This window comes from Ascaphus truei, chromosome 5, assembly GCF_040206685.1.
Source record: "Ascaphus truei isolate aAscTru1 chromosome 5, aAscTru1.hap1, whole genome shotgun sequence".
In the NCBI taxonomy this organism is placed as follows: domain Eukaryota; kingdom Metazoa; phylum Chordata; class Amphibia; order Anura; family Ascaphidae; genus Ascaphus; species Ascaphus truei.
In genome coordinates, this window is record NC_134487.1 from 117,783,705 (window position 1) to 117,808,464 (window position 24,760).

At 43.6% G+C, this 24,760-nt stretch overlaps 1 protein-coding gene across 3 annotated transcripts in view; it reads right to left on the reverse strand.

Annotated features, from left to right (window-relative positions):
- PTPRQ (protein tyrosine phosphatase receptor type Q) overlaps window positions 1–24,760 on the reverse strand; it is a 363,399-nt gene that overhangs the window by 96,018 nt on the left and 242,621 nt on the right. For all 3 annotated transcript variants that reach the window (XM_075600515.1, XM_075600513.1, XM_075600514.1), the window contains 3 exons: window positions 20,785–21,029; window positions 12,824–12,890; window positions 523–681 (listed from right to left, as the gene is read on the reverse strand). In XM_075600515.1, the coding sequence (XP_075456630.1) occupies window positions 523–681; window positions 12,824–12,890; window positions 20,785–21,029 (471 nt within the window). The remainder of the gene's footprint in view (window positions 1–522; window positions 682–12,823; window positions 12,891–20,784; window positions 21,030–24,760) is intronic.

Here is a 24,760-nt window from a genome sequence, read left to right on the forward strand (position 1 = left end):
TCCCTTCCTCTAGCATATATCTGCTCCCACACCCACCCCCCCAGCACTTATCTCCTCCTCCCACTCTGCCCTCGTCCATATCGCCTTCTTCCTCCTCCCCATACCTTCTCTTCCTCCTCAGGGAATTAATGGGAGCTGAGGGTTAGCTTCTTTCATTTGTCCTGGGCTGCAAGATTTCTGTTGGCATCCTTGTCATATCTCATGGGCTCTTCTCCTAATGTTATTTGATCTCTCTGCTGCTTTTGACACTGTGATTTTCTACCACCTGTATACTGTACACCTGGCATCTGGAGCTTATATTGTAGGTTTGCAAGATTAAGCAGGTAGCCCCCTCATGAAATAAACAAGTTGAATTTGTGGATTTTAAAGATGAATAGCAGGATTATTTTAAATTCAGTACATTAAACTGTATTTGAGCTATATTTGAGCTGTGGAAAAATAGTCCTTATATGGTCTAATAATCAATTTTTATAGAACAACATTCCAACATTTAATAAATTAAATTATTATTATAGTTCTTACCTCCTATTTCTGAAACAAGGATTTGAATGTTCTTGATTGGGCCATTAGCATCACTAAAGTAGCATACTGGCATCTTAATGGTGACTGTAGTTGCGGTAGCAATGACACTCCCACTTGAGTCATATACAGGCACTGGTTTCTTGATAGGTCGAGGTGGTTCTGCAATAGAACATAAAAAGTAAATGATTAAGCTTCTTTTCACTTACAAAAATGGATCCAAATAATTGAATTAGCTGCTTTAAGGTTATGGTGCAAATTAAATGAATACTTGATATTAGAAATTCTGAAGTCAATTTTTTTTTTAAAGCATTGTGAAATTTGCATTGGGTACAGTAAATATTAGCCATAGTGTTAATGTGCAGTGTAAGTATCAGTAAAATATTTGTTTTGAATGTAATAAATGATATACTCTTTGATAAAGCACCCTGCGTGTGAAACGCATAAGAGTGTCTGCACCAGTACTTTTTGTCCATGTTTTTATATGAATAAATCCTTTTGATGATCATATCCCAATCTTCTTTTTGTGAGACGCAGCGCACCGGTATTTTTTCCCACACGGGAGTTCCTGTATGGGATGTTTTTTTGCTGTAATAAATTATTTAGGCAACTGTATTGTCTCTTTAGAAATAGTGCAGTAAAATGTACCTACATATTTATGTCGCTAATACAGTATTTTTCCATCCTAATGAATTTAGCGCAGTGTCTGAAGAGGAACCCCACGCACGGGTATTCCTTTTTCCTAACGAAACTTACAACTACTGTATGGGGTATGAAAATAAACATTCCAAAAGCGAAAATACAGATTTGTTGTATATAGTTTCTAATTAATTGGCCTGACACAGGTTTCTTGCAGTTCCAATTATTTATTCTTCCTAGAGACATACTACAAGCTTTAGGCAAAAACAGGTAATACATGGAGAACAGACCTGGAGTAAGTATATCTGTTCTGATGCATCTACTGTACTCTCAAACAGGATTCACATAGTTATTTTCTAGAGACTAAATTAACCTATGCATGGACTATTAGGCAGTAATAAGATTAGAAAGCCAAAAGATGTGTATTATAGAAAAAATAAGAATAAAACAAAAATCTGGGCGTACAGCCCATATTCTTATGTAAACCTTGGATACATGAGAAGTAGCCCTTCTAGATGCCTAGGCGACGGGCTACCATGAGCAGGGGGCAAGGCTTCCCTTCCAGCTGATTGGCCGCTGACGAGGTTGCGGGTGGGAAGGGGAGGAGCTAGGGAGGGTAAAAAAAATCATAGCCAGGAGCAAGTGCAATCACTCTGCTCATTGTCACAGCCAGCATGGCACGCTTGGGGCGGGCGGGCGATGGGTGTGGGGGTAGGCCAGAGACATCCCTGGTAAACTTTCCCCCACCCCCGGTTGCTGGCCTGGCCCGCTCGGGGCGGTGGGTGCGGGGGTAGGCAGGGAGGTGGAGGGCAGAGAGATGTTGAGGTCATCACACCTTCACTAGTATGAGCGGTGGCCTCCCCGGTAAACTTTCCCCCACCCCCGGTTGCCGGTCTGGCCTGCTCGGGGCGGGCGGTGGGCATGGGGGAAGGCAGGGAGGCTGAAGATAGCAAACTATTTGGGCCGATAAATAGAGCTTGGGACCGGGACATGAGAGTCCCCATGCGTGAGTTGGGAATGAACACATTTTCAATGACTTTGGATAATATAGTTAAAATGCTGAAAGGACTTGATGTCTTTGTCACCACTTTTGAAGACAGGGATAACTCTAGCGGTTTTTCAGGCCTTAGGGATTTGGCCAGAAGACAAAATGGAGTGGATTATGGAGGCAATTGGTTTAGCAACCAACCAAGACGTAGGCACTTAGACTGTAATTGGTCAGTCTCTCATTGATTGTTTAGCTTTAGTTTGAGTAGCTCCTGTACAATCTCCTCTTCAGACACTGAGCTAAATTGAAAAAGATGGGCCTCACGGACTCTGACTGCGCAATGGAGCATGGATATTACAGATTTTTAGAAACCGAAGAGTGCAAAAAAGGGTTTGTCAGCAAATTAATTCTGAACCATGTGCAGTTGGTAAGGTTAACGAGAAATAGTTGAAGGTTAAAATGTGTAAATATTCCAGTGAACAGAACTGTAGGGCTAGATTTCAATAGTTTGTTTTTACATAAACAAAATTTCAGGCTGGGATGATAAGATCCAATCTAGCAGTAAATGATTACAGGATGTGAATTTTGGTTGGGTAGGTTAAGAAATTAGTTAGGTTAAATGTAGTGACTGGCTCAAACAGACTTTAATTCTGAGGCTACAGCAATGTCAACTAGTGTATGGATGCAGAGAAAAGTCAATCTATATTGCATCCAACATGTAAATTCAAAACTTTCTTTCTTGCCTCCAAGCATGAACAAGTGGAGCATTGTGGTTCAGATAACTATTATAAAGTTTAGCTAGAGAAAGTGTGTTGTATTTTTGCAGACCTTAATATAACCTACACATTCCTGCAGCTACATATGTTATTCCCCATATGGAACCTATCACATTTCACCTTAACTTCCTTAGTAAATTTGTCACTACAGTCACTACATCCTTTGGAAGCTAAATCCACAGGCTAATAACTTTGAGTAGCAAAGGAATTTCATAAATCAATGAGAAGCTTTACTTAATCATTTTTGCCCTGAAGTATGAATTATGACGGGGATTTTGTGATATAATTTAAGTAGTTTAGTTATTTTTATTATTTTCTCACCTTGAGATCTGTAAAAATGGTCCCTCCCTACGAGCACTTATTTGATTACAGCACAGTATTTTGCTTCTATCTTTTGCAAAATACAGCTCAACCCCGTTATAACACGATGCTTAGGGTTCAAAGAATCACATCGCGATATAAGCGGTTCGCGTTAGAAAATTCTAGCCATAAACTTATACATGCTACAGTATCACTTTCTTATGTCTCTTTTTTGCACACAAGAATTGAACCCCTCAGGGGTTCGCGGCTGCAGGAGGGGGAGAGCTGGGATAACTCTCCCAGCTGTCTCAGGCTCGGCAGCGCAGCAGCACCCCCACTAAGGAGTGACCCAGCATCAGCAGCAGAAGCTGGCAGCTCTCTCCTCTCCCTGCTTCTGCCATCAGCTTTAGGCTGACAGGGAGAGAGAGGAAAATCAGCACAAGAGTCAGCTCGCTTAAAGAGACAGTGGGTATGTATGTCTCTGTGTGTGTCTGTGTGTGTGTGTGGGGGGGGGGGTGAGAGAGAGAGTGTGCGTGGGGGGGAGGGAGAGTGTGTGTGTGGGGGAGGAGGGGGGAGGGAGAGAGTGTATGTGTGAGGGGGGGGTAAGGGGAGAAAGACTGTGTGTGTGTGGGGGGGGGGAGGGAGACAGAGTGTCTGTGGGGGGGAGAGAGAGAGAATGTGAGTGTGGGGGAGGGGGAGGGAAGGTGTGTGTGTGGGGGGAGAGAGAGTGTGTGTGTGGGGGGGGAGAGAGAGTGTGTGTGTGTAGGGGGGAGAGAGAGCGTGTGTGTGTGTGTGTGGGGGGAGAGAGAGCATGTGTGTGAGTGAGTGATTGTGTGTGTGTGTGTGTGTGTGAGAGAGAGAGAGAGAGAGGGTGTGTGTGTGTGTATGTGTGAGAGAGAGAGAGGGGGAGTGTGTGTGTGAGAGGAAGGAGTGTGTGAGACATCCAGCTCGTTGCCACCTGGGACATGACAAGCCCTGGCCACCCCAGCAGGGATCAGGAGAGGCTAGATCTGGCCTGGGGTTGGGGCAGAGCAGGGGAGGGGCAGGGAATAGGGAATCAGGGGCAGGTGGCATTGGAAAACAGCATGGTAGGAAGATCTGCATGATACTGTATATATGTATATTACGTGTTCAGAAGGAAAAATCCACATTACTTACGAAAATTGGGAGCCACGCTTGCATCGCGTTAAGCGGATTTGCGTTGTAACGGATCGCGTTATAACGGGGTTGACCTGTATTATTCTACAGTAATTGTTTCATGTGTCGTGTTCACTGTCAATTTAAACAAACTATCATTTTTGAATGGTTCATATTTTATTACGTCAGACATTTGGCATGCAGTGAGAAGTGGTTTTCCTTTCCCTTCTCAGAACAATTACTGATCCCATGCACTGTATAGTCAGAGACAATTACAATCATCAAAACATTATACAGTAGGTCTAGATTCACTAAGGGGTAAATTCTATATACTCCGAAGTGGCAGTTCAGGTCATTGTCACCTGAAAATCCCCTTCAATGTCTATGGAGACTTTTGGCCGAAAAAAGCCAGCACGGCCCCTTCGGCATGCATAGGCCCAGATCTAGAGAGGTCCGTTATTGACTTAATGAGGCATAATGTAGGTTAACACCTCATTAAGTGATAATGGTTATATTCCAAGCCCACTAACGCAGCGTGATTTGCTGTTTCCGTTCAGCATATATCCCAGGTATCTCGGGTGTGTCCCTTTTTGGGCACAGATGTCTCTCCATGTCTCAATCTCTCTCATGTTATTTGAAGCTAATGCGTGGCAGTGCTAACATAACATGACATTAAGCCTATGATATAACATGTATGTAATTAGCTCTGTAGGTATGCGGGGACATGAACACCCATTAATGATTTTACTAACGTTCCGTTATCAGAACTGAGTTAATGGAGCTCTATGGATTTAGGCCATAGAATTACCCCATAAAGGTTGATATTTCTGCGCCACATTTTGGCATAATTCAAAATTCACTTAGTTCTTCGGGGCAGGGCCTCCCTTAGCCTTATGTTGTCATTTACTTGTCTCACTTATGTTCATTGTACTTTCATTACCTTGTATTGTACATTTTGTAAAATAACTGCGTATACTGTGGCGCTATAGGAATAAAATGATGCATACATACAAAATGGGATTGTGGCAATATGTGTTAGAATTACCACAATATTTACTAAGAATTATTTCTTCAGAAATTGGTGGCAATATAAATTTAATTTCTATAGAAACACTTACATTAGCATTTAACAGGGATAAAGATACAAAGAGGCGATAACTCATAGAAATTAGCGTTAATCAGTGCTTGGAATAAAATGGTTGGCGGGTGTGAAATACCACACTTTTCTACCATAGGGTTATGTAAACGTTTCTTACAAAACCTTATGGCATAAAATTACTAAAGCGTTTTCAAGTTTGAGTCTATCAAAGCATTGCAAAAGAATACCTTCAGGCACCAAAAGGGGTTAACATACTACATAAACACCCCACAAGTAAAACATAAAAAGTATAACATCCAAATATCTAGGGGCAAATTCTGTCTAGTCCAAAGCAGCCCTTCAGGGCGTTTTCGCACGAAAATCCCCATTGAAGTGTACGCGATTTTCATCTGAAAACAGCCTGAACAGTTGCTTCAAACATAAGATAGCATTTATCCCTAAGTCTAGAGCCCAAGTGGCCAGCTAGTCATGGTGTCAACACACACACACACACACACACACACACACACACACACACACACACACACACACACACACACACACACACACACACACACACACACACACACACACACACACACACACACACACACACATTGTGATAACATCACTGTCCTCTATAGTAGGTGCTGGAATAGGGCAGCTATGGGACTTTCCAATGCACAGAGAGTTAATCTCCCTAGAGAAGCAACCAGCAGCTGGCTAATTACATAGTTACATAGTAGATGAGGTTGCAAAAAGACGTACGTCCATCAAGTTCAACCTATGCTAAATTTAGACAACAGATACTTTATCCTATGTCTATAACTTATTGATCCAGAGGAAGGCAAACAAAAAACCCCAGAGTCATATCATCCAATGATATCTCATAAGGGAAAAAATAAATTCCTTCCTGACTCCAAGAATTGGCAATCAGATTAATCCCTCGATCAACATCCTTACCATGTATATTTATTTGGTATAACCCTGTATAACTTTCCTAACTAAAAAGATGTCCAACCTTTTTTTGAACAAATCTATTGTATCTGCCATCACAGTCTCCATGGGTAATGAATTCCACATTTTAATTGCCCTTACTGTAAGGAACACTTTCCTTTGTTGCTGGTGAAATCTCCTTTCCTCCAACCTAAAGGGATGGCCCCGAGTCCTTAGTACTGCCCTTGGGATGAATAGTTCTTTTGAAAGCTCCTTGTATTGTCCCCGAATATATTTGTATATAGTTATCATATCCTCTCTTAGTCACCTCTTTTCTAATGTAAAAAAATCTAATTTGGCTAGTCTCTCCTCATAAATTACATTGTCCATCCCCTTTATTAATTTGGTGGCTCTTCTCTGCACTCTCTCTAGTTCCATAATGTCTTTTCTTAGGCTTGGTGCCCAAAATTGTACTCATATTCAAAGTGTGGTCTTACTAATGCTTTGTAAAGGGGCATAATTATGTTTACTTCCCTTCCATCCATTGCCTGTTTGATGCAAGATAAGATCTTATTTGCCTTTGCAGCTACTGCATGACTTTGGGCACTATTGTTAAGCCTGCTGTCTACAAGCACTCCTAAATCTTCTCCATCAAGGATTCCCCCAATGTATCCCCTTTTAATTTGTAAGTCGCCTTTTTATTCTTGCATCCCAAATGCATAACCTTACATTTATCTGTATTAAACCTCATCTGCCATTTACCTGCCCACGTTTCCAGTCTCTCCAAGTCCTTCTGAAGAGAAATTAAATCCTGCTCTGATTCTATTACCTTACACAATTTAGTATCATCAGCAAAGATGGTGACTTTGCTCTTGATGCCAACCTCAAGGTCATTAATAAACAAGTTAAAAAGCAGGGGTCCCAGTACCGATCCCTGAGGTAATCCACTCACGACTTTAGCCCAACCTGAAAAAGTTCCATTTATGAGAACCCTCTGTTGTCTGTCCTTTAACCAGTTTTCAATCCAGGTGCAAATATTATTACTGAGTCCAATTTTCTTTATTTTGTACACCAACCTCTTGTGTGAATCCGTATCAAAAGCCTTTGTAAAATCTAAGTAGACCACATCAACTGCACTGCCCTGGTCTAAATTCCTACTTTCCTCCCCAAAGAAACAAATAAGGTTAGTTTGGCATGATCTATCCTTCATAAATCCATGCTGGCTATTACTAATAATTTTGTTTTCCATTAGGTATTCAAGAATATTATCCCGTATTAAACCTTCAAGTAGTTTCCCCACTATTGAAGTCAGGCTTACAGGTCTGTAATTTCCCAGTTGTGATCTAGCTCCCTTTTTAGATATAGGCACCACATCTGCTTTACATCTTGTGGTAATGAGCCTGTTGAAATGGAGTCCTTGAATATTAAATGTAATGGTTTGGCTATTACTGAGCTTAACTCCTTGAGAACTGTTGGATGTATGCCATCGGGGCCAGGTGCCTTATTTACGTAATTTTTTTCAAGTCGCTTATGAACTTCTTCCTCAGTTAACCAATTGTTCATTAATATGGAGGTTGTGGCTTCCTCCTGCTGCACTACTGTTGAACTTGATTCTTCTCTGGTAAACACAGAGGCAAAGAATTTGTTTAATACCTCTGCTTTTTCCTTATCTCCAATAATCTGCCTACCCATCTCACACTGAAATGGTCCTATATTTTCTTTTCTCATTTTTTTGTTATTAAGGTACTTAAAGAACATTTTAGGGTTGACCTTACTTTCTATTGCAATCCCTTTTTCATTATCCATTTTTGCTAATTTAATTGCCCTTTTGCAATTTTTGTTACATTCCTTATAATTCTGATACAATGTCTCCGTTCCTTCTGACTTAAAGAATCTAAACGCCTTCCTCTTCTTGTCCATTTCCTCCCCTACCTGTTTATTTAGCCACATTGGTTTTGACTTATTTCTTTTATACTTATTACCCGTGTATACACTGATAAGTGTGCTTTTCCAACAATGTTTTAAAGACTGCCCATTTATCTTCTACACTTTTCCCTACAAAAACATCATCCCAGTGTATTACTTGTAGATTAGACCTCAGTTGATTAAAATCTGCCTTTCTAAAGTTTAAGGTCTTTGTTGAACCCAAGTAATCTGTTTTTTTGATAATCTATTTCAAAATAGACCATGTTATGATCACTGTTACCCAAATGTTCCAGGACTTGAATATTTGTTATTACTTCTACATTGTTTGATATGACCAAATCCAGTACTGCCCCTCACCTAGTTGGTTCCTCAGTAATTTGGGTCATATAATTGTCTTTAAGCACCCCCAAAAACCTGTTTCCTTTTGTTGTAATGCTAATCTCATTGCTCCAGTCTATGACTGGATAATTAAAATCCCTCATTATGCAAACATGACCTAGTTTTGATGCCTTCTCCATTTGCAAAAGAATTTTAGCTTCCTCAATCTCACAGATATTTGATGGTTTATAGCATATTCCCACAAACATTTTCTTTATACTTTTACCTCCACTGCTAATTTCTATCCACAAAGTCTCTACATTTTCATCATTCCCTTCATAAACATCATCCCTTATAATAGGTTTTAGATCCGGTTTAACATATATTAACATACTCCACCTCGCCTACAATTTGTTCGATCCTTCACAAAAAGGGAATAACCCTCTCAATGAACTGTCCAGTAATGAGTTTCTTCCCAGCATGTTTCAGTAATTTCTATGATATCATACTGCTCCCTTGCAGCTATTAATTCAAGCTCCCCCATTTTATCTGTCAAACTTCTTGCATTAGCAAGCATGCATTTAAGTTTTTTTTTAGCCTGTACTATTATCTTATCTGCTCCTTCCTTTCTGCACCCACTTGGTTTAGTCTTTAGAAGTTTTCTAGTATTATCTGTATTTACTATGGTGTCTCATTGCTTGTCAAACTCGCACTTGCCCCCATTCTACCTCCATACCCCCTTGTATCCTCCTCTATTCAATTTAGTTCTTTATCTGTTTCATTCCCCTCCCCCCTCCATCCTAGTTTAAAATCTCCTCCAACCTTTTTAGCATTCTCCCCCCTAGCACAGAAGATCCCTCTTCATTGAGGTGCAATCCGTCCCTAGAATATAGATGGCATCTATCAGAAAAGGAGTCCCAGTGCTCTAAAAACCCAAACCCCTCCTTCCTGCACCACTTTCTTAGCCATGCATTAACCTCCCTGATCTCTGACTGTCTCCCTGCGGTAGCGCATGGTACTGGTAGTATTTCAGAAAATACTACCTTGGAGGTCCTTGCCGTAAGCTTTTGGCCTAGATCCCTGTAATCATTATTTAGGACCTCCATCTTTCTCTAACTTTGTCATTGGTGCCAATCCCAGCCCCCCCAACAATCTGTCTACCCGATCCGCAATGTGCCGAACCCGAGCACCCGGGAGACAACAAACTGTTCGGTTCATGCGGTCACGTCAACAGATTGCCCTATCTAACTTCCTAATAATGGAGTCCCCTACCACCAATTGAGCAGGCTGAACTCCTGATTGCTCATGGAGTTTTGAATGAACTCAGGAACTTGAATGTTCCCAGAGAAGGGGGGCAGAGAAGAGTTCTCCCCAGCTGTGGATGCTCGCACAGCCCCTAGGCCCACTGGACGGTGGTTACCGTGCCTGCCTGGGTTGTTAATCCCAGGAAAAATAAAGGACGCGAGACCGTGCTGAAGTGGGGATGTCCTGTCCTTAACATGGGACTTAAAGAGGAGAGATTCTCTGAGCTCTTGTGGGGCTGAGCTCCCCTCGGAAGAAAGGCCGCGAGGCTGCGCTAAAGCGGGGACGTCTGCTCCAAACCCTGAAGTAACAGATAAGCAAAACACTTTAATGCTGTGTTCAGAGACTGTATATGTTCAGCTATAATAGTACCTGTTTGGGGTGGTAACCAGCTTAGCTGTCCATCCAGGTAGTAAGGCTTGAAACTGAATTTGTATGTTGCACTGCTCCCCCCCCTTCCCTAGTGGGAGATGCACAGCCTATGCTACACTGGCGACACACTTTATTCGAGCTCGGCTAGTCCCACGAATTCGGGTATACCCGGGTGTATTGAGGTTTGTGACTGTTTTCTGCCCGAGTGCATTGAGGTATTTTCCAGGCAGGGATTGAAGCATTTCATTCCCGCTGGCTGCAATACTGCACAGTATATATATATATACTGCATTACAATTCATGAATTTATGCCATCTGGTAGACATGCGAAGCATTGCAGCCTATTAAATCCTAATCATTATCATTTAACAGATCAGCCGCCCGTCAGCCAGGCATGAACCCAGGCTGGGAAGGCAAACGCAACGGGGCTTGTCAGAGGTGAGGAGCGGCGCATTCCAGGTATCTGCCAGGTACATACTGTGTATTTGCTCGAATAAAGTGTGTCGGTGCAGTACATAGTGTGTGGTGCAAATACCTGTTAGGGTCAGAGAGCTGAGTCTGATCTGCGATGGTGGGAGATCAGGACAGGCTTAGGTTCTTCTCTGAGCTCTTCTCATGGTGGTTAGTGCCTCCAGCTCCAGCAGTAGTGGGCTCCAGGGTGTTCGGAGATCAGCCCCCACTGTTGCACTCTTTCTCCCTCTGCCCAAGGACTGATACTCAGACAGATGTATATTATGAACAAGGTCTTAATTGGGGACATCCACTGCAGATCTTCTTACAGCGATGCAAGGTCTCAGAGGCTCCATACCTCTGGGTGGTGCCTTGCCTCTGGTAGTATAGGGCATCTGTGGCTGAATCAGATGTTACCCCAGTCCAAAGGCTGGGGGTGAGCACACTCATCCAGCCATGGGACAGTCTCATAGCTCTACTGCTTCCACTCTCCTCCAGAACAGGACTGACACTAAATTTGGCATTCCCCCAATTAGGAACAGAAGGGGCGGGCTCGTGGTCTATACCTATCCCTGATAGGCTTACACAAGCCACGAGTCACCACCATACTTCTGTCCATCATAGAAGAGAATGGGTGGGGTGTCACAAGCCCATAAGATTAACCCTGTACATCCTGCAGCTAGCAGGACACATAACAGGGCGGGGAAAGATAGGCAGAAAGACATACCCTGTTACATGTAGTTAGTCTCCTAAGAGGAGTAGGTGTTTATTACTCCTACTAAGTGTGGTGAAACCTATCCTAAGCTTCATTTTGCAGAGCCAGTATAACCAACCCCACACTGATGAGACCCATTAAGGTCGAAACAGCTGTCTGTGGGTGGGTTTACTGGCTATGCATCTTAACCCAGGCTGTGCTCAAAGCTGTGAAATGCACCAAGCAAAAGCTTACAGGGGACCATGTTATATGGCTTTGAAGCATAGTCCTTCATCATAGACAAGATAGGACTAATGCTAGCATGGATATAAATTGCCAATATATTTTGGTGATAGTCTGATAAAGTCAGTTATCGGAGTCTAATGAATAGCATGTGAGTAAGTAAGTTGATGTTAATTACTCATTTGCATGCACATTTACATATGCTGCATTAAAAATAATGGATCTGGATCTGGGCCTATGTATGCCGAAGGGGCCAAATAAGTAAACATGGGAAGGAGGTTGATGCATGGAGTAATCTGATTACCAAATCTTGAAGTCAGAAAGGAATTTATTTTTCCCCTTATGAGATATTATTGGATGATATGTCACTTAAGATTTTTGTTTGCCTTATTCTGGATCAATACACTGTAAGTACTGTACAAATATAGGATAAAGTATCTGTCGTCTAAATTTAGCATAGGTTAAACTTGATGGACACATGTCTTTTTCAACCTCATCTACTATGTAACTATATATAAAAATTCATATTCAAATTAAAATATGGTATCCTAATAAAAATAGGCACTCATAGTTCAATTTTTTGCAGGAGGAGAGGGCACCCATGGTTGAAGAGGAGAGAGCCCCAGGCTGCAGGGTGTGAGGAGGAAACAGGCAGGAAGCAGTTGTGAGGGAGAAGGTAGGCCCGGAGTTGGTAGGGAGAGGCCCTGAGCTTGGGGATGTGAGGAGGTAGACTTTAGGGTAGTAGGGGGAGCAGAGGCCCCCACCCCCCAGGTAAAATTATTTTGTGGGAGGAGGGGGTGAGAAAGTGATGGAAGTAGGGTGATGGGAGTGAGAGAGAGGGGGAACGTGAGACTGGGAGGAGAATAGAAGAAAGTGAGTGGGGAATTCCAGGACCACCGACAGGGACACAGGTGAAGACTCTAGTCCTTTGCACCGGGAAGTTGTCGGTGGCCCTGGATGAACCCAAGCAAATCTGCCGGTTTTGAAAATCAAAGGAACATAACAACTTTCTTGTCTTAGATTATGGTACGGTCTGATATTTTAAAATGATTGTTATGGTTGTTTGCTATACAGTACATGGGGGCGGGTTATTATTGGAGAAAGTGGCAGCACAGGGTACCTAGTCGAAATTTTGCAATGCCTACCTTTAACATCCGTGGTTATTTTCATCTGTATATTTGGACCTGCTCCAGCTCCATTTATTGCGTATACCTTTAAAGAAGTTCCAAAAGTAAAAATAATGTCGATTGCTACTTAACACTTGAGATGTACTGTATAAAACAATATGACATTTTAAGTACGCACACAATTGCAGAATCTCATACATATCAAGAATTTGTGCATCTGAAACTCTCCCAATAAGCAGACCCTTAAATACAAGATAATATATGCCAGATAAACGAGGTGTGATACCTAGATACTAGAAATGTATGTGTAGGGGTGTTCTGTTTTCCCTCTGTACCTACGTTGCAGGGGGGTGCTGTGAGAGTCTCCTGAGGTTCTGCGATGGCCCGATAGCACAGGGCGCCGCCATGTTTGTAGGGCATTGCGCAATATCCCTGCGCGATCAGGAGGCACGGAGAGAGTTCGCGCAGGTGCAGAGTATAGTGCGCGAATGGCTGGCCAATCACTAGGAGGCTCTGAGGTTAAAACTACAACTCCCAGGAGCCTCAGCAGAGCTACCTGACACCAGGGAGCGAAAAGGAGTGCAGGATTGCTGGCAGGCAGGAAAGGGAAGCGTGGGGGAGAGACCACGCTAGCCAGAGGGCACCGGAGGAGCTAGGGGAGAGGTCGTGTGTGTGTGCAGGGGGTCAGTGACCCACCTGCGTAGGCCAGATTTCCCCTCAGGCCCAGTGCAGATGCTGAGTCACCCTTAGCTTGTGGTGCTGTCAAGGAAAGCCATAGAGAAAGATACATTAATTCCCTTACTGTAGCAACAGACAGGACACAGTGTTCTTCCGGAGCTGCTGTGTGTGAACAGTGGTTTGGGCTCAAGCTGCTGGACATCACCAACTCGTGAGAGACTACGCTGGATCGGCGGATCCTTTTTGAAGTCTTTTGCTGGCTGCAGGAGTAGCCGGAAGGTATTTAATAAGTGCACCAACACCGGTACCATCAGACGCTGATCCCGCCTTGGGGGAGGGTTCTTTGGGGACACTGGGTTGAGTGACCAAGGGACTGAGTATACATTGGACGGATATTGGAAGGATATTACTCACTGAGGAGAGTGGCCAGGCCACTGGTGTATAATATCAGCTATTCATGTTCTGTGGTTATATGTGTGTTATTCTTTATCAGCGGATGCTAAGGTTTTGCAGTTACTTATTAGTAAAAGGTTACAACGTTGAGGCTTGTTATTATTCTTACCTAGGGGAATCTTACTTATTGGGGATCCTGGGTAAGTGGAGGCACTGCCAAAAACATATTGTTCCCCCAGGCTCCCAGTTAGCGGAGGCCCAGATCTCACTGAGCCAGCAGGTACAAACAGCATTAGTAGTCGCTCTAGATCAGCAGCAAAGAGGGCTAAATTTGGAGGCGCTGCTGAGATACCGGTTCCCAAGTAACCATTGTATATCGACCCTTCTACGATCAGCACCTTCACCGGTTACCCCTATTGTCCGCAAACTCCATGAGATTGAGAGGGCTAAGCCATGAAGATTACCCTATCGATGGAGTGGAGTGGAGATTGATGGAGTCCTATCTGGACATTCCACAGTTGAATACCGGCAAGCATCACCCGATGGAAGTGGAAGCGTTAGTGTGCCCGAAACCCCAAGACCAATTATAGTGCCCTATAATTATGGGGACTAATACTGACATAGTACAAGCCGTGATCCATATGTACTTGCAGGAGGCGGGTGAACTACGGTTGCTGGCTCTAGCCGCATGCCCGGCGTTACAAGAGGCATGCTGTAGGATCGCTGCCGAAGAAGAGCATGGGGTGTTGTAAAACCTTGAGCATGGAGTGACTGAGATTCCTCCAGGAGAAGGAAGGATGATGACAGCAGCTTGTTGCTACCCCGAGAGATGCCAGGAGGGCCGACTATTCTCATTGGAGAGTACTGCAGATGATGACCAGTAATTTGGATATAGGGTGTTGGCCTCAGTGAAAGAGTGACCGTTTAGAATTCCACGTAGAACCCGGGTCTACGTGAGGAACCTTTCCCCCTATCCTATGCTCATCGACCGCGGGCAGCAGCTGGGCAGAATATACCCTTTGACTCCACAAGGAAAGACACAAGCTAGGCCGCCGGCCACTACCGTCTTCACTGCGGCTCCTAAGTTGGCGTTTGATTTCGGAGATTCACCTTTGATGGAGGAATGGAAAAAAAGGTTACAGACCAAGCTGGAAAACCGACGTGAAGTGTTTTCCATCGGCGATATGGATGTGGGGTGCAGCCGCAGTGCCCAGCATACCATCCGACTTAACGATATGACGCCCTTCCGAGAACGATCTCGCCGCATCACGCCAAGGGATGTGGAAGATGTGAGGAAGCTGCTAACCGAAATGGAGGAGGCCGGCATTGTCCGAGGATCACGTAGTCCTTATGCATCGCCTATCGTGGTAGTGCACAAGAAGAACCGGACGGTACGCCTATGTGTGGACTATAGAACCTTGAACAACCGTACTGTACACGATCAGTACACCCTTCCACGAATTGAAGACCTCCTGAACGCCTTATTCGGGAACAAGTGGTTTAGCGTGCTGGACTTGAGGTCCGGATACTATCAGGTGCCAATGGACTCTGAAGACCAAGAAAAGACAGCTTTCATCTGCCCCTTGGGAATTTATCAGTTCACGCGTATGCCTCAAGAGATATGTGGCGCTCCAGCCACCTTCCAGCGTCTGATGGAAAAGACCATCGGGGATATGAATCCTCGGGAATGCCTGGTGTACCTTGACGACATCATAGTGTTCGGAAAGACACTGGAGGAGCATGAGGAACGGCTGTTCAAAGTGCTGGATCGACTCAGTAACGAAGGGCTTAAGCTGTCCATGAATATGTGTCGGTTCTGCCGCACGTCAGTGACTTATGTGGGCTATATTGTATCGGCCGATGGAATAGCTACCGACCCTGGGAAAATAGAAGCAGTGGTAAATTGGCCGAGACCAAATAACGTCCAAGAATTACGGTCATTTCTGGGGTTTTGCGGGTACTACCGAAGATTTGTGGAAGGCTATTCGGGTAAAGCCAAAATTCTCAACAACCTCCTCAAAATCTACCCCGAAGACACGGGACGGAAAGCAACTTCAGCTCAAGCACCATTTGGGGACAAGTGGACCACTGCATGTGAACAGGCGTTTTTCTATGGTTGAAGACAAATTTAACCCAGGCTCCGGTATTGGCATATGCAGATCCTGATCGAGCGTAAATTCTGCATGTGGATGCTAGCTTCAACGGCTTGGGAGCACCAGGAATATGACACTGGACTCTGACCGTGGCGTATGCCAGTCGAAGTCTGACACCAAGTGAACAAAACTATCCGGTCCACAAACTGGAGTTTCTGGCCCTCAAGTGGGCTATAGTGGATAAGTTGCACGACTACTTGTATGGCGTTCAATTCGAGGTTAGGACTGACAACAATCCTATGACCTATATCAACACTTCTGCTAAACTGGATGCTACAGGCCACCGTTGGTTAGCGGCACTGTCAAACTACCGATTCAACCTTAAATATAAGCCAGGGCCTACGAACATAGGTGCGGACGCTCTGTCGCGAAGACCAGGGCTCAACCCTACTCCACAAGAGGAAGTATGGGATGAAATTCCGGGACCTGGCATACGTGCGTTGTGCTCCATAGCAGCAGTGGTAGATGATCGAGTAGCTTTTTCTGAGTTAAGGATAGCAGATTTATTAGGATGTCAATCAAGAGTGATTCTGAGGGCATACCGACAGCCAGAAGGAATGAATGTGACTTCAGATAAGATTATTGCCTGGAAAGACTTGGTGCAATATCAAATTCAGGATCCAGTGGTCGGAATAGTTTGTCAAGCGCTGCAACAAGATAATCCATCTATACTTAAATGAGCTCCCAAAGAACTGGTAGCCCTACTAATGAAGGAGTTGGGAATATTCGAACTGGAAAACAGACTATTGTATAGGGTAATACCGTATCACAACCATCCTGACAGGCGGCAGTTATTTCTACCCAAGATCCTGCAGACCATGACGATGCATGACGGGCATTGCATGACGATCATGGTCACCTTGGCATTGACAAGACATTTGGGCTACTTTGTGATCGATTCTATTGGCCCAAAATGAGAGTCTGTGGAGATACATTGTAGGCAGTGCACCCGTTGTATACAGAGGAAAACACTACCCACTCGGGCGGCACCCATGGCCCATCTGAAGAGCTCAGGACCTCTGGATCTGGTGTGTATGGATTTCCTTTGCATCAAACCTGACACCCGGGGCATCGGAAACATCCTGGTGATCACAGATCACTATACCAGATATGGTCAAGCTTTTCCTACCAAAGACCAACGGGCGGTGATTGTGGCTAAAGTATTATGGGAGAAATACTTCCTTCATTATGGACTGCCAAATCGATTGCATTCTGATCAAGGCCGGGACTTTGAAAGTAACCTCATATGAGAATTGCTTAAGTTACTGAGTATCACCAAGTCCCGAACTACACCGTACCACCCGAAAGGGGACGCTAAGCCTGAACGTTTTAATCGAACGCTGCTCGACATGCTGGGTACTCTGAAAGGCTCACAGAAGACTGAATGGAGTAAGCATGTAGAGACTCTACTGCATGCATATAATTGTACTCGCCATGAGTCCACAGGGTATACGCCTTACTTCCTAATGTTTGGAAGAGAAGCTCGGCTACCAGTGGATGTGCATCTACGGATATCTACCGATGGGTATCCAATAGAACGCATTTTCAGTATGTGCAAAGATTACAGGACAGCTTGCAGCAGGCATATAAGCTGGCAGAGAAAGCGGCTGCTCAACTAAATGCGACTAATAAGAGACGCTATGATCATAAAGTGCGCCACAAGGAAATTCGTACAGGGGATGCTGTCCTCCTTCGCAATCTGGGTGTCCCCGGAAAGCACAAATTGGCCGACCGTTGGAGAGATGGTGTATATGAAGTAGAGTCGCAGATGCCTGGCCTCCCGGTATACCGTATCAAAGACTCAGAAGGCCGGATAAAGGTATGGCATAGAAATCGCCTACTCCCCATACCTCAAGTAGGAGATAAAGAGTTGGAAGTGCCCACTGCTTCGCTAGATGGAGAGTCAGATGTTACAGAGGATGGTCCAGAGACTGTAGTTAATACCACCTCTGAGGAACCTATGGAGGGAACCTCTCAAAGGGGCCTTCCGACCGCTGGGGCATCTCCCGAAGGAGCTACGGGTAAAGTGTCCCTTGGTCCAACGGCAGATAAGCTGACTCAAATGAGCCAGCATTTAGACCCACAGAGCCCATGCTTTGTGCCTCAAAGAGACTGTGTTGAAACATTGAGCCCCTCAAGGGAAGAGACTGAATTTCCAAGCGAGATTTGTTACTCTCCAGAGGGAGTAACGGAAGAGCACCTGCGCAGAAGCCAAAGAGCTGATCAACCTCCCATATGATGACTTATGATCAATTCGGGGCACCCCATTATGAGGCTCAGCAGTGGGCTCGCAATAGAGTGAAATCTGTGATTGCAATGTTCAATGAAATGTATAATCTCATATAGAGTATACAGTGATAAGTTGTATTTTTCATATATGCATTTTTTGTGTGTAAATATGTGTATTAGGTACGTTCCCAAGCGGGAACGTTGGATTCCAGCAGGGGGAGAACGTAGGGGTGTTCTGTTTTCCCTCTGTACCTACGTTGCAGGGGGGTGCTGTGAGAGTCTCATGAGGTTCTGCGGCGGCCCGATAGCACAGGGCGCCGCCATGTTGGTAGGGCATTGCGCAATAACCCTGCGCGATCAGGAGGCACGGAGAGAGTTCGCGCAGGTGCAGAGTAAAGTGCGCGAACGGCTGGCCAATCACTAGGAGGCTCTGAGGTTAAAACTACAACTCCCAGGAGCCTCAGCAGAGCTACCTGACACCAGGGAGCGAAAAGGAGTGCAGGATTGCTGGCAGGCAGGAAAGGGAAGCGTGGGGGAGAGACCACGCTAGCCAGAGGGCACCGGAGGAGCTAGGGGAGAGGTCGTGTGTGTGTGCAGGGGTTCAGTGATCCACCTGCGTAGGCCAGATTTCCCCTCAGGCCCAGTGCAGACCCTGAGTTACCCTTAGCTTGTGGTGCTGTCAGGGAAAGCCATAGAGAAAGATACATTAATTCCCTTACTGTAGCAACAGACAGGGACACAATGTTCTTCCGGAGCTGTGGTGTGTGAACAGTGGTTTGGGCTCAAGCTGCGTGACAACGCGTGAGAGACTACGCGTGCATCAACAACGCGTGAGAGACTACGCTGGATCGGCGGATCCTTTTTGAAGTCTGTTGCCGGCTGCAGGCGTAGCCGGAAGGTATTTAATAAGTGCACCAACACCGGTACCATCAGGCGCTGATCCCGCCTTGGGGGAGGGTTCTTTGGGGACACTGGGTTGAGTGACCAAGGGACTGAGTATACATTGGACACGGTGTGGGGTGCACGCGGTGGTGGGAAGGACATTACTCACCGAGGAGTGGCCAGGCCACTGGTGTATAATTACTGAATATCAGCTATTCATGTACTGTGTTTATGTGTGTTATTCTTTATCAGCGGATGCTAAGGTTTTGCGGTTACTTATTAGTAAAAGGTTACAACGTTGAGGCTTGTTATCATTATTCTTACCTAGGGGAATCTTACTTATTGGGGATCCTGGGTAAGTGGAGGCGCTGCCAAGAACATATTGTTACCCCAGGCTCCCAGTTAGCGGAGGCCCAGATCTCGCTGAGCCAGCAGGTACAAACAGCATTAGTAGTCGCTCTAGATCAGCAGCAAAGAGGGCTACATACAGTATGTTTAAACTATCCCTTTTTACATATCTCCTAAAGACAACACATTGAAGCAAAAGTAAGTTTGCAGTTCTGTATTGTATGCTTTATTTACTATGTCTGTTAAATTAAGTAGATTGCATTGGTTATTCTAACCACATTAGATTGCTATGCTTTCACTTATTAGAATTCATTGAACAATCTGCAACTAGTGTAGTAACACAAAGTGCGAGCAGCAACTGAAATGTCACTATTAAGTGAAATAATCCTAGTAAATGGAATGTCCCTAATAAACTGTGCTTGGCAAATTAAAAGCAAAATGTTACTAAATAATTAATTACATAGGGACCAGTGAATTTAAGATTTTTTTTTCACTTGGCTTCAACAAGGTATGTTGTCTAATTGATAATTTTAAAGCTGTACATACAACTATTCTATTATCAAATACGGGAACTGATATAAAAGAAAATAGAGACACAAAATTGTGTAATAATATAACCTCACATGGGTGAATGGTGTGGGTTTTGGTGAATAATCCTACTCACATTTTCCAAATTAAAACATATACTAGCCTGTGGCAGTCTTGTTAGCTGTGGTCTTTGGAAGGGGTAATCTCAAGGAGACAGAGAGGAAACAATAGTGAAGACTGAATATCAAAATCTTTGTGTCAGAAAATAAAACAATAAAATGCGCACTCACAAATTGAATGCCCTTTAAACCTTTTGCAGCAAAGTGTCTGTTGGATTATTCACCAAAACCCACATCATTCATTCCATGTGAGGATATATATATATTACACTATTTTGTGTCTCTATTTGCTTTTATATCAGTTCCCTGGGCTCCCCGGTCTTAGAGAAAATTGATCACCGTGAAGAAGTGGAGAAACAGTTAATCATCTGGATTTGAGTAGCAAGGACTTTATTGTATACTTGATTTGTCACTTTCACTACTTTGTCACTGTTTGTTATTTGAGATTACTTCACATATAATTTTTTAAAATATTAAAATCGCAGGTGGTACACATTATATCACGATATATGATTTGAGTTAAAGTTGATATATAGATCTACTAATATACATGAACTGCACAATTGCTCATCTATGGAGCATCAGTTTTAGAACATCTTGTGTATGACTATCATCAAATAAACCAGTATTAACAGTATAAGGTCCTTACACTTATGTTGTATGTGTATCCACCTTTTAGCCCCTCTATTACTGCAGTAATAGAGTTATTGTTTCTTTCAATAATACTTAGGTTGCAGATTTGAGAGGAATTATAGTCATCTTCTTTGTAAAACACTGCTTGATAAACTTGAATCTTCCCATTGGGTTCGGCTGGAGGAATAAAGGTCATCTGAACTTTTGTAACCTCATTTGGAATCTTCTGAAAGGTTATGTTTTTAGGTGGATCATTCGGCACTGAAAAATGAAAGGAGTCAGAACTGATTAAGAATGGGCTAGTACAATGTTTTAGCAGTAATTATGCTTAGATAGAACACATACCTGGACATTATTTTGCTGCGCTGTAGACCATTTTATTGTCAAAGAGTTATTTATCTAGTAATACAAGAATTGAGATGGTGCACCTTCAATCCCCTTTTATCTTTGTAAAACTTGTCCTACAGATGACTTAATTCAGAAAGTGTGTGAGTGGTAACCTGCCTGCATTTCCACAATGGAGAAACAAAACGTCTCAGAACAAGAAAAGACCATTGGAGCACTGCAGATTTTGTTCTTCCTTAAAACTTTTCACTTTTATTAACATCTACACTTTAATCATATTATTTATTTATTTATAAAATATTTTACCAGGAAGTAATACATTGAGAGTTACCTCTCGTTTTCAAGTATGTCCTGGCACAGAGTTAAGACAAATAATACATTTTTACAAATACAGTTACATAATGAGCAGGGTATACATTATATACAAGACATTGCATGCACAGTTAAAGATAATTTATATTATGGGCGTATGAAACAGTTACAGACCAGATTAAAATGTGTGACAGCCTTAGATTTGAAAGAACTTAGACTGGTGGTGGATGTAAGAGTCTCTGGTAGGTTGCTCCAGTTTTGGGGTGCACGGTAAGAGAAGGAGGAGCGGCCGGATACTTTGTTCAACCTTGGGACCATGAACAGTCTTTTGGAGTGTGATCTTAGGTGATAGGTGCCTCATGTGGTAGGGGTGAGGAGCTTGTTCAGGTAGCTGGGTAGCTTGCCCATAAAGAATTTGAAGACAGGAAAGGTGAACTTTGCGCCTAGACTCGAGTGATATTAATAAGATGAATTTTATTTCTATGTATTTGCAGGAGTTATTATTTAAATATTATGGTTTAATATATATATTGCTGTGTGCTGGGTGATAATGGGGAAAGGCGGGGTTGCATACCTACCTAAGACATGCAGATGAGCATACAGTTGTATTTACATTTATATATATGTATGTATGTATGTATGTATGTATGTATGTATGTATGTATGTATGTATGTATGTATGTATATATATATATATATATATATATATATATATATATATATATATATATATATATATATATATATATATGACATACACAGGTATGGGGATATTTTTATTGGATATTGTGGTTATGTTGAAACGTATGGGGTTCCTATATGTCTTTGTATAGTGGGAGGGTTTCAGAGATGTTGCAGATTTAATTTTCTTTTTAATCTGTACACGTCACTTTCACTGTGAGAAAGCACACTGAGGTGCGCAAAGCAGCGGTCAGCTCCTCTGGTGGCCTGAGATGTATATTGCCTCGTCCTTCAACGTCCCTACCACTGTTCCCTCATTTGTGACTTTGTTGATGGAACGTTAGCTATTACAGATGTAGCCAAAGTTAATGTTCCCACTATTGGGGGCACCCACAGAATCCTGACCACGGCATCCCCCGGCAACGGTAAACCTCTCCATTGGGGTCCCATTTGGAAGAATGGACCCCGTCGCAGGCAGCAGAAAGCTGTTACTGTCCTCAGCGCAGCTGCGTTTTGCTTTTTTTTTAACCATGGCTGTCGGGCTCAGTAAATGAGGCTACATCTGTATGTGGTATGAACGTTTTATATTGGATGCTTAATAAAACTTAAACGTTTTATGAAAGAAAAAAACTGTAGTGCTCCAACGGTCTTTTCTTTTTCTGGGACTTTACTTGGTTATCTGATGACACAAACAACTTGACAGTCAAATTTGTACTATAATAAAGTTGATATCTATTAGTTTTGTATCAATATTCTTCCTTAATTTTTTCATTGAAAAACATCATTACCAATCAGTGACAATTGGACATACTCCGAGGGCCAGTGCTGTGGCTCCCTAGCACCCCATGCAGCAGCCCAGCGGTCACTGTCTGCAATCCTCCACCTCCTCCTGTTGGTGCCAGAAGTTGGGTCCAACTTCTGCCTGGCCGGAAAAGGGAGTAGGAGGAGGAAGCTGCAGAGTCCACAAACCAGCGCAGCATTGAGGAGAACTCATCAACCCCCAGGTAAAATTGTTGGGTGTGTGTGTGTCTTTGAGTGAGTGAGTGAGTGGAGGAGCATGAGGGAGGGAGGGAGAGGAAGAGAGGGGTGTGTGTAAGGGGGGGAGAAAAAGAGGGGGCAGTGTCAGGAGGGCTTGATTACAGAGGCTCCACGTCCTTCCCCACAACAATTAAACTGATTGCTGTGTCCCTTGCGTTCTCTGGAGCGGCATCTCCTGTGGCATCTCGTCCGGCAGCGTAGCGTTTTCATGGCAACCCGAGGTCAAATGATGCCGCTACATCACATAGCGACACATTGCCATGACAATGTGATGTCACATGGTGATGTGTCGCCATGACAATGCGACATCACATGATGTCATCATGACACTTCATCGTAGGAAAAGGAAGGCCGCTATGGAAGAAATTGCCCAGGCTGATATTTGACTGCAATTCACGCCTAATACCAATTAAAACTATCATATAATAGATAGTAATAGGAAAATATTAAAATTAATTGTACCTACAGGTATGCAGTACAAATGTAAGGAAAGGGAGTAGATTAATAGGGCCAGTTGTTGCAGAGCATACAGCAGCAGAAACACTTAGGTCTAGGCCAAGTTAACATTTTGGTTTTCAATAAAAATATCTAGTATACAGGTGTACTATGTGACATTCCCCGAGATAACATTTCCCAGACTGAATAATATCAGCATTTCCGTAGCATTCAAAGGCAATGCTGGAGCTATATCTCACAATATATTCAATCAAAAAGAACTATTAAGTCCTCTACATATTTATACCTGTACTTTAATTGTAAAAATGTATTTCCCTATGACAGTGATTGTGCCGGCAGGGGCATTATTTCATTCCCAAATAAAGATTATGCCCACTTGCTGCCTCTGCCAGTCAAGATGGTAAACCACTGCACTACTAAGTATACAATGAGTCAGGGGGGTAGTCATTGTGTTGACCAAGTTCTGTGCTAAAGTACAATGCAGAGCTAGAGAAGCATGCGCCCGCCTGCTGGGAGAGTACACACTCCAAGGCTGGAGCATTGTTCTCTCCCTGGCAATGAGGTGTCTAAACTTGAGGGAGGCCTAGAGCTGAACACAGGGCCCAACATTTGGGTCCTCACCCAGTCAGCATGGTACCCATTGGTCAGTTCCAATTTTCCACGCTCCAAGGCCATCCTTAGACACTGGCTCCACCCCCTCACTCCGGATTGGCTCAGCAGAGTACAGAGACTTCTCTGATTGGTTGGCACCCAGTGCTCCATGTTTCAAATAGAGGCCAGGAAACTAAAGAAGCCAACGCCAATCTGGGATTCACAGTTGTTCATTGTTATTTTGGTTATCCTAAATTGGTCTCTGTGTCGAGTGACCAACTATATAGTGGACTGTGTGGACCTGCAGTGGTTTTTCCTAGTAACTGGGAATCTGAAACGGACTATCAAGGCGGCATGAACGGTAAGCTAGCTTTGGCAGCTCCCTGCACATAGCGAGCTAGAAGAACCTCCATAGGTCCCTGTTTTTGTCAGGTCATTGTTGTGTGTTTGCTTGGGTTGCCAAAAAACAAACAAAAGATTCATAACAGAATAATAATAATAGCATGTTCTTCTATAGCGCTGCTAGTTTTACAGAGGCATTTTGCAGGCACAGGTCCCTGCCCCGTGGA